This window comes from Nomascus leucogenys, chromosome 19, assembly GCF_006542625.1.
Source record: "Nomascus leucogenys isolate Asia chromosome 19, Asia_NLE_v1, whole genome shotgun sequence".
Taxonomy (NCBI): Eukaryota; Metazoa; Chordata; class Mammalia; order Primates; family Hylobatidae; genus Nomascus; species Nomascus leucogenys.
This window is the reverse complement of record NC_044399.1, coordinates 54940819-54952190: the sequence shown is the minus strand read 5'-3', so window position 1 is coordinate 54952190 and position 11372 is coordinate 54940819. Positions and strand designations below refer to the sequence as shown.

General features: G+C 33.1%; 1 protein-coding gene across 3 annotated transcripts in view; it reads right to left on the bottom strand.

The window, feature by feature from the left end:
* Positions 1 to 2240: 2240 nt before the first annotated feature.
* The window catches only part of MEMO1 (mediator of cell motility 1), a 159171-nt gene continuing 150039 nt past the window's right edge, over positions 2241 to 11372 (bottom strand). The window contains exons 7-8 of one of the 3 annotated variants that reach the window (XM_030799357.1): positions 6567 to 6671; positions 2241 to 5207 (exon numbers count right to left, since the gene is read on the bottom strand). In XM_030799357.1, coding sequence (XP_030655217.1) covers positions 5076 to 5207; positions 6567 to 6671 — 237 coding nt within the window. In that variant the 3' untranslated portion in view covers positions 2241 to 5075. The remainder of the gene's footprint in view (positions 5208 to 6566; positions 6672 to 11372) is intronic. The other 2 variants (XM_030799356.1, XM_030799355.1) reach the window with 2 other exon arrangements.

Sequence of the window (11372 nt, the reverse complement as noted above, 5' to 3'; positions counted from 1 at the left end):
CAGAGAAAGGGGATCGCGGGGAGGTGGGGAGGGAGGAAGGGAGGGAGGGAGGGAGGAAGAAAAGAAAGGGAAAAAGGAGGAAAGAAAGAAAAGAAAGGTTAAAAGGAAAGAAAGAAAGAGGCTGGGTGCAGTAGCTCACACTTGTAATACTAGCACTTTGGGAGGCCGAGGCGGGCAGATCACCTGAGGTCAGGAGTTCAAGACCAGCCTGGCTAACAGGGCGGAACCCCATCTCTACTAAAAATACAAAAATTAGCCAGGTATGGTGGCAGGCACCTGTAATCCCAGCTACTCAGGAGGCTGAGGCAGGAGAATTGCTTGAACCTGGGAGGCAGAGGTTGCAGTGAGCAGAGATCATGCCACTGCACTCCAGCCTGGGCAACAGAGTGAGACTAGGGGAGAGGCGGGGAAAGAGAGGGAGGAGAGGGGGAGGGGGAAGGGAAGGGATAGGGAAGGGGGAGAGGAAGGGAGGGGAAAGGGAGGAAGGAAAAGGAAAGGAAGGAATTCTCATTAGAGAACATTCAACATAAAACCAGAAGCTCCCATTTCTTATAATTTTTCTACCCAGAACAACACAGAACAAATACTATTCTTTCTCATATATGAAGGTCACTCAATCTGAAGAAAACTCCCTATCTTTAAACTTACCGTCTCCAAAATAAGACTCACCAATTTCTTCAACCACATCTCACTCTCTAGACTATTGAAGCCTTTTGTCATTCCTTATAGACACTATAGTTCTTAGTGTCCCCTTTAATACATGGCACTTACAATTTAACACAATAAAAATGTCTTAAATCTCAGTAAGTGTACATGTGGCTTATAAATCCGCTAGTCAATATCAGCTTTGTAAGTACACTAGGTCTTTCAACAATTGTATTATAGCACTTCCCAAATCTCAGTCTATGGACTAATTAACTCGATAAATTTTTCAGTGATGCAGAGTAAATGAGAAAATACCAGTGTAGTAATTTTTTCATTAACTAAAAGTTATTCAAGTTAAATTACTCTATTACTCTGAGTTTAAGTCCTTCCTAAATATTGGGAGTCACTTTTAAAATAAAATGGTAATGGAAGATGGCAGTTGTCTTTTCAAAAGTCCTTACATGGCAAAATTAAGTTTTACATTTCACAGTCCTTTTTAAAAATGTTGGTCTAGGGTCCTAAAATACTCAGGTAAAAAGGTTCATCTGATCTAGATTCTGCTAACATCTAGGTAGCCAAGCACTTAGAATAATTTAAAGAATTTGCAACAACCAATCACAAGCTCCACTGATCACTTTTTTGATTAGTTTATTGCACCAAAGTAAACCTCCCAATGGGTTCCAGCAAATAAAAGGGCTTCAAAGTTATTCAACACTAATCTCCAAGACTTCTTAGTTTCCCATACCCATTTCCCACTTACCTTTATGATCCTAAGTAACACTCCAACCAGTCAATCTGACTACATCAAATTAAGACAGGATTGTGATGGAAGAAACTTACCACCACTTTTTGCAGTTTAGATTATTTGCCAACTTTTGAACTACAAACAGCACCATCTATGACCGGAGACAGCAAATTATGGCCCACGGGCCAAATCCAGCTCACCATCTTTGTGTAAATAAACTTTTATTAGAACACATTCACATTCATTTGATTACACATTGTCTATGGTGGCTTTTGTGCTACAATTGCAGAGGAAAATAGTTAAGGACAGACTATATGGCCTGTGAAGCCCAAAATATTTACTATCTGGTCTTTTACAGAAACATTTACCAACCTGAAAACTCAGGGAATAAACTATTTGCTACCAAAGCAATATTTAAGATCTGTAACAATAACCATTTACTAGCTCAGAACACCAGCCATCTAAATGGGAATATCTAAATACAAATACTGGTATATCTGAATAGTTCTTTATCCTACTCTGTATGAAGATTTGTTGCCCACCCAAGACAGAGCACTTACTTACCTGCTCAGTGAGCTAATCTTTAACATACATTTCTCAAGGATTCACTAGCGGAATAATGAAGAATCCATGAATATGCTGCTCTGTGCAATCTAAGGTTAAAAAAAAAAAAGTTGCTACAAAGCACTCAAAACTATATAATAAAGAAGCAACTGTATAGAGCTACATAAGAATTTCCTTTATATTTTAGATTCCAAATACAAAACTTTTAAAGGCACTTAAAGTAGAAAACCTTAAGTTCAACATTTCAGGTAATATTAACTGCATTAAATAATGCAAATTAAATTTCCTTTTGTGTTAAATAACAAGACTTTCATTTCCATGTATGTGAAGTTGAAATCAAAAGATAGTATCTCCACATTATTCATGTAGCTATTAAAAATAAATGACAACAGAACCTCTAAAAAATAAAGTCACAATATCAAAGTACTTTAAAACTAGAAAGCACTTAAGAGATCCCCTCCACATTTTACAAATGAGAAAGTTTCAATATGATATGAAACACTTACGTTCAGAGAACTAATTAGTGGCAGAAATAGAACTAGAACCCAACAGTCAATCATCAATTTGGAACTCTTTTTACTTCATGACCAGGTATGTTGATATTCTAGAAAACTGTAGAGTGATGCTGAAATATTCTGCAGGTTTGTTTGTTTGTTTAGAGGGTTTTGGGGGGCTCACTACATTGCCCAGGCTGGTCTCAAACTGTCAGGTGATCCTCCTGCCTCCACACTTGAAGTAGCTGGGACTACAGGTGCATACCATTGTGTCCAGCTTCTACAGTTTTAAAAGTGCAAGAATCATACTTGTACTATAGTCCACCCAACTTAGGCAACCCTCTTGTCTTTTTAAAAATCAATCAACTATAAAATTATAGAAAGACAAAAATAATTAATTATAAAGCAACTCTTATTAAAGTGGTCAAAGAAACAACCGATTATGTTGTTATGCTAAACTGTCAAAGATTAAAAAAATAATGATACTGGTGAAGGGGCAGAATGATGGGGTACTCATACATTGTTAATTTAGTACAATCTTTCTAAAAGGTAATTTGGAAATATTTTAAAGAGCCTAAAAAGTTCTCACTGTCTAAACTACTTATTCCATGTACATAAGTATATCCTAAAGAAAGAGTCTAATATAGAGATCAAATTTTACAAACAAGGATGTCTATCCCACTATTATTTATAATGGTGAAAGATTAGAACAACCTAATATCCAAAGAGAGAAGTAGTTAAATTGTGGCATATTCATACAATAGAACATTAGGCAGCCATTTTTAAAAGTCACATTTTCAAAGACATGGGTAAATATTTATGAAGTTAGGTTATAAAAAACAGGGTACATAACTATATGGTCAGTATAACCTCAAGTTTGTTATTACACACACACAAACACATGTACACACACTCATACATAGAAATAGCATAGACAAAGACTGAAAAGAAATACAGAAAAATATTAACAGGGTTATCTCTGGGTAGTGAGATTGCAGATAATTTTTTCTCTTCTTTATAACTTTTCAGTATTTTTCAAATTTTCTATAATAATCATGTATTAGTCTTATACTCACAAAACATTATTTTAAAAATTCAGTTGTCAATTTTAAAATTTTTATAGTTCATATTAAACAAGAAATAAATATTAATAGTACTCAAAAGTATATCTAAATTATGGAAAATAAATCACTAATGTGTAAGAGTATAATTTCCACACATACATAGGTGGGCGACTTTGAATCTAAAAGATAACATTATTTTATTTCACTCGAGTATAGAAAGTTGATATTTAATAAATAAGAAATGTAAATCTTTAAATAAAATTGGTGCAAGGCATCTAAAAATTGTGCTACTCTGGCATAACACTGGAGATATAAACACTCTCTAATATAATGTAGACACTCAGTGTTAGGTTAAAATAGGTATAATGCAGTACATTATTAACTGAATTATATCTTTTTTTTTTTTTTTTTTTTTTGGCCAAAGTGACTAGAATTGGTCTATGCTAAAGAAAGAAAGTAATACAACACCATACCATTATTTTAGTTGGAAGAGCCGCACCAAAAATCATGACAAAAAAATTGTGTAACCATAAGAAAATCCAGTGGCTTGTTGTTGTTGATGATGTTAATGATCTCTTGCTAAAAATTCAAGTAAAAGAGTCAAACTGCTTAAAGCATTAAAAAAGCATAGCAGTGTAAGGTCTGCAATGATTTGAAAAACACTAAGAACACTCTTCAATGTTTCCTCATTTGCAGACTATCAAACATGATCTTTGAAGTCAAGGATTATATCTACGTTCTTTTACTAATCTTGAATATATATTCTGTTACAATATAGTAATGACACAACGGGATGTCACAGACAAAAAGGCAAACTGCATGTAATTTAAAAAGTTAACTTTAAGATCATATGATTCTAATTTCTGATTTAAAAAAAATCATATAAATATATAAAATATAAAATACATCCTAATATATTTTTACATAAGAGCTGAGGTTTACCATTTTTAACAAAAATTCTGAGATGGAATTAATAAAAAACAATTTTCATATATACCACAGAGCAATAAGTTTAAATCAGACTATTTTGAGTTGTGTAGCCCTTTATTAGCAACTAAAATAGAAGGTATCTGTTGTACAACATGGGTAGTAATTGACTATAACTGGAGATTTATTATATTCTAATACAGATCATTTATAAATGCAATTTCTTTATTAAAAAGCTTCCACCTTTTTGTTTGTTTGTGTACAATTTGCAAAACTATTCTGAAAGCGGAATATATGTGCACAAGTCTGCAAAGAGTGCAAATTTAGGATATGGTAAATGCTTTACAAGTTACTTTCAAAAAACTGTCTGCCACAACTGAGCCTTTACATTGTCATCTTTTTTGATCAAAATATTTTGATGCCAGCCTTCCTTCCACTGCCCTAAACTATAAAGCATTTTTTAATGAGTTGAAATTAAGGAAGGACTACACCTACTAGAAAAAAAGAGAAGAAAGTTCTATTAGTTTGAGGTTTCAGAATCCCCCCAAACCAGGACCAGTATCTTGGTAAAGGCTAGGCTGGGACCCCGGACAGAGTATGAGAATGTGCAGGTGGCATCCCTGAGGATTCAGAGCTTCAGTGGACCGTGAGTGCTCCAGCTGCATAACTCACTGAACTGTCTTGCCAGTTTCTACACTGGCTTGACTGGGCATAATTCAAAAACGAAAAGCTCATATTCATTCCATTCTTCTGGAGCTCTGTGATAGCCTAGAAAAAAGAAAAATTTGGTTAGGACACACATCACATAAAAAAGTGGGCACTCAATGTGTTTGTGGTTTGACTTTGTCCACTTCACAGCTGAAGCCTAGATGATCTCTTTTGCTCTTTTGTTTCTTGAATTTCTCTTGTTGCATCATATTAAAATAGAAAAAAAAGAATTCCTTATCATTCTCTCAAATAACTTCTAATCTTATTTTTTGATAATTAAGTATCAGTCATCATTTACCCTCCCTCTCCCTGTAATAAGGCCATTTTTTAAACCCTTTTTAACTTTTTAAATATATTTCTGTTTACCGCATAAACCAAATCCCTGGCCACTTCTGTCTTAAGACGTCGGAGTCTTCATCTGACTTTGACTAAATTTGAAATGTATACAAATTAAAATCCAGATCTAAAAGGTATATGCTAGGATTTTTACTTTAATTGTAGATGGGTTCAGCATTTACTTTATAATATAAATTTTATTTGATTCAATTCAGATTTTAGGAAATTAGTACAGTTTATTCTAGCTTCAATTTCAAAAATTAGTTTAAGTTCTTGAAAAGCTTTTCTTTGAGTCAATCAATACAGCTTAGAAGAAAAACCCTTCTTAAAAACCCACAATATATTACCTTTCAAATTACATTAAAATAATACTGGACTTAAGGTCCTAACTTAGTCTATTCTGGACTACATTATCTTCTCCATTATTTCCCTGCCTCTCCAAACAAGCCCATTGTTACTTTCTCCTCCCATTCCTGAGTATACACTTTCTTCTTTCTTAATGAATGTCATATTTTCATTCAAGAAATTAATAGTTTTCCTAATTAGAAAAAAAAAATGCTATTTCTCTTTCTAAAATCCAGCTAAGCGAAACTTCTGACTCTTACCATTCCTTAACTGAAATAAACATTATTTTTGTTTTAATAAGAAAAACATACATCATCTGTCTTGCTTTATTACATTATGAACATTTAACGTTTAAGAGCAGAATCTTCCATTTATTTTTTATAGAGTCTAGACCACTAAATAAAACAAAAAAATTAATAAGACCATAGCTCTTAAGAGGCCACTTTGGTTTGTATTTATAAAGAGCATATTGGAACTAAGAGTCAAGAGAAAATGTGGGTCTCTATTCTAAATAACTTTCTGTATTTAACAGAAAGTATTGAACTATATTCCAATGATAAATAACTTTATTCAAGTAACCAAAAGCAATGGAACTCCAAATTATATTAAAGATACTAAAAAGAAACTTGACCATAGGTACATAAAACCAATGATGCCATTGTATCACAATGATAATGAGATATTTTGGAATATCATATGACCAAATGTTGAAAGTCAAGGCTTCCTAAGGATACTCACATTTAATAACACCCCAATGGGATGTCTTCCACATATAGTATTATGGTATTTCTTCAAGTAATTGCTAAAAGATACAGGGTCTAATTGTTCTATAATACTCATACCCTAAAAAAAAGAAGAGGAAGAAAAAAAATAAAAGAAGAAGACAATATTTATTATTTCCTAATTATATTTTAAAACTGTTACTTAAACATAATTCTTCAATTAGGGAGACACAAAGAAAATAGATTAAATATACTTTGTGAAACATCAAACTCATTCATCAAAGCTATTACCATTATAGTCAACTCTCTATTAACAGAAAACTTTTAATTCCCAGTTTATTTTCTCCAAACTCCAGGTATGTTTCTATACTACTTTAACCAGTTGTCATTTAGCTCACAATCCTCAAACATTTCATAATATTATATCTTTCTCCCATAGAAAGAATACACAAAAGGAAATCTGCTGTGAAAATTTGTATATGAAACCTAAAATTTAATTTACTTTGTGGCTGTTTTCTCCATATCTATTATATTCTGCCTGCTATTGGCATGAAAGATCAAGAGTTAATTTTAATTGAACTATTTCCATAACATATACTTAAAATATCAACCATGTAAGGTATTTTAAATCACCAGCATTAAATAATCTAGGTTTGTGGGAAAAAATGCCACAAACTAAGAAAAAAGTTAACATATTTTAATTAATTTAAAGCTCATGATAAAGGCAGGCTTAAGCAACACAGATCTCCTTTTTTTAGATGGAGTCTTGCTCCATCACCCAGGCTGGAGTGCAGTGGTGTGATCTCAGCTCACTGCAACCCCTGCCTCCTGGGTTCAAGCAATTTTCCTGCCTCAGCCTCCTGAGTAGCTGGGATTACAGACAACGCACCACCACACCTAGCTAATTTTTGTATTTTTAGTAGAGACCAGGTTTCACCATGTTGGCCAGGCTGGTCTTGAACTCCTGACCTCAAGTGATCTGCCCGCCTCAGCCTCCCTAAGTGCTGGGATTACAGGTATGAGTCACTGCACCTGGCCTACAACACAGATCTCTTATGAACAAGATTAATAATAAAGGAAAGCTTTTTATCTCTTTATTCTTTAAGCCAGAATGCCTTGTTTTCAACATCTTAATACAGAATATAAATTTGTTAGACTATTGTTAAAACAACCACTATGACTTGAACATTAGTTTACACTAAATTCTACAATCTCCAAATACATTCAAATAATGTATTTACAACTCATTAACATAGAGCAACTTTAACTCATCACGTCGGGGAAATAAATTATTGATTCTAGCTAATTATACATACACCAGTTATATTATTTTCTTATTCAGTTAAAACACTTTACATTAAATAAACTGGATTCATACTCTGTGGGAGAAATGCAAATGGTGGTTTAACTAGGGACTTAACTGGTTATTCTGTGTTTTTGTTTTTGTTTTTATTTCACATTTTAACAAAACAGGTACAGTGTAAAAGCACCAAGAGTAATCAGATAAACATCCGTTAAAAGTAAAAGTCATCTGGAAAATGATAGTAATCAGTGAGTAACAGAAATTTTACAGTGGCAGCATCAAAATTTAATTCTATAAAAAAACTTTCCTTCAGAATATTCAACTCCTTCACAAACATTATCAACATTCCATATATATATACACACACACACACACACACACACATATATCTGAAACATAGACATACACATGTGCAATCAACTTTGAATTGCTTGCACATCAATTAGCCACTCTCAGATTGGTCCACAATCAGTTTGTAATGCTAAGTTGGTTGTCCCTTGCCAACCACAGGACTTCAGGTCAACACACTCCACCCACACTTGGTATATAAGCTCAGAGAAATACAAACTTAAAAGTTAAACCTAAGATGGGCCAGGTACAGTGGCTCATGCCTATAATCCCAGCACTTTGGGAGGCCGAGGCAGGTGGGTCACCTGAGGTCAGGAGTTTGAGACCAGCCTGGCCAACATGGTGAAACCCCATTTCCACTAAAAATACAAAAATTAGCCAGTTGTGGTGGCGCATGCCTATAATCCCAGCTACATGGGAGGCTGAGACAGGAGAATCACTTGAACCTGGGAAGCAGAGGTTGCAGTGACCTGAGATTGTGCCACTGCACTCCAGCCTGGGCGACAGAGCAAGACTCCGTCTCAAAACACACACACACACACACACACACACACACACACACACACACACACACACACACAGTTAAACCTATATAAACTATATCATAATTCTGATGCCAAAAACATTACAGTACATTTCTAACCCAAGAATGGATTGTAGTAATGCAGAGATGGAATTATAAATCTCTTCCATAAATAATGGATGATCAAGACATAACTCCCTTAGAGATAAATGAACAGAGGCACAATACAGGCAAAAGTCCTGATTCTAAATTTCTAATTGTAGGCTCTTTCTCACTGACTACTCTGATGTATTAAAGTATAACAAGACTCATACTAACAATTCTTTGAACACAAACAATTCTTTGAACATAGCTACAACTTGCATACATGTTGTAGGTGAACTTTTAATGCTCCTGAATGAAGTCTATCTAGGACAGCTTACCTTAAATATAAATCTACTCATTAATAAATAATGTGACACTGAGATTCTAATGTACATTTTAATATTAAAATCTCAAAGCACATTCAGAACAAACATCACATTTATATACTGATATGAATTTAAACAGAAGAAAACTCATCACATTTCAGAAGACCAAGAATTCAAAGTAACTGGTCAAGAAAACCTAATATAGAAAAACAGGAGATTAAATGCAGAAAAAATACTACTAAGTAAAGAGCTAAAAATGAAGATATACTGGTTAAATTACGAGAGAAAATTAAAAAATTGAGATGATGGGAGTTAAGAAATTAAATGTACAAAAATTTTAATTCTTTAAAGTGGGCTATAAACTTACTAGTGCAAAAATTAATTCAATTATACTCAGCTGACACAAGTGATGTTTAAGAGGTATGCCTCTTTATAAGGAAAGATAGGAAAACTAAGGCTTTTCTCATAAGTGAACCTCTCTAATTGAAAAATTCATGAAGTATGCAAACAAAAGCAATAATGATAAAATTTAGAAATGGAACATTATTAACTAAAACAGGATACTGGCAAATACACTTTTAGATATACCTATGTTTTTATGTTAACAGCTATGAGATTACTATTAGGAAAATTCCAAAAAGATAGAAATGCTAGTTCAATGCTATTGGCAAAAGTCCAAGAAGATGAAAAAGAATATCCTTCCCTAATTATGCTGAATTAACTGTTTTATTTCTTAAAAGAGCAGAAGATATGATCAGTGAGTCTAAAGTCCAGGCAATGAGAGCTTACTAAGGCCTAGTATAGTGAAAATTTGATTGTTCGCATAAACTTAACCTAATGTGGAGGAGTGAAATGGGTCACTCTACTACCCATTCAGCTCTAAGATATAAGACAGACATTATAAACACCAAAAGCCCATCCATCAAGGATACAGGTTTCTGAGGAATTTAAGTTTCAGAAACAAATCCACAAATCGAAAGCTAACTCCCTAAATTTAGGGGGTGAGCCAATCTATCATTGTGTTGACTCTTCAAGTAATAAGTGAATATTTGTGATGTCAAATTCCAAGTGGCAACCCTAAACTAAATAGGCAGTATTAACTGACAAAGCTCAGATTCAGGACTCTAATAAGACAACAAATTATCTTCCCTCTTTAAAAAAGTTTACCTATATTTAATAAAATGACAATCTAAAAATTATCACCCAGAAGGAAATCTCTCCCAAAAGTAGCAAATGCAAAGGAGTAGCAAAACATTTTAAAGGCACTTATGAAATAAAAACCAGAATCATATCTTTTAATTCCAACCACATAATTAACACCATATTATCGAATCATTAGATTTGTGGGTTTATAGTTTAAAGAATATACATTTATATTTGCAGATAAGTATACATTTAGTGACATGGGGTAGGAAAAGGAAATATTCTAGTTTCTTTAAGAGGCGTCAAGATAAAATAGTAACAGTGAAAGTTTTATGGAAAAAACTCACCTTAAAAATAGCAGTGCTAAGTAATGTACTAATAAATGGCTATCTTATAAGTGATGTTATAAAACTTACTAAGAAGTTATTGGCTTAGGTTCAAGACAAAGAAGTATGAGGTGACAAAGGAACAATTTTCACTTTTAAAATAGTAGGAAGGAAGAAAAGTAGTTCACGTTCAAATTAAGTGAAGTAACTGATAAATTTAAAAGAAAAATAAGTTATAACAGATGAATACAATGATATTTTCAGATTATCCTTGCCGAATCATAATTTGCCAATGTCCATAATCAAACACTGGTCTACACCAAAAAAAGTAGTATAATAAAAATGATAACCTATGACCATCTCATATGAATAACTAGGACTAATATTTCAAGTAAGTAAAGTTTACAAGATCAGTATCTCCAACTAGGTTCTGCTTTAGTCACAGTAATTATTGACATTGCAAAGTACTAGTTACCAAAAACATTGGTCTATAGCCAATAAAATTACAAGACTTTCGGAGTTTAGATATCCTATGCTACAGTTACATAGTTTTTCCCAACTACATTCGGTAGTTTGTTCTCCTATATTTTATGTTTTTTCACATAATTAATTTCTAAGATATTCAAGTGCTAGAAATATAAACATTTTGCAATAAGAATAGCTGTTTTTCTTTTGCAACTTAGAAATGGTTTTATTTTCTAGCCTTATAATAACTATATTTAGTAATAGTTTTCAGTTAAAAAGGACCAAAACTTAATTAACATGCTAA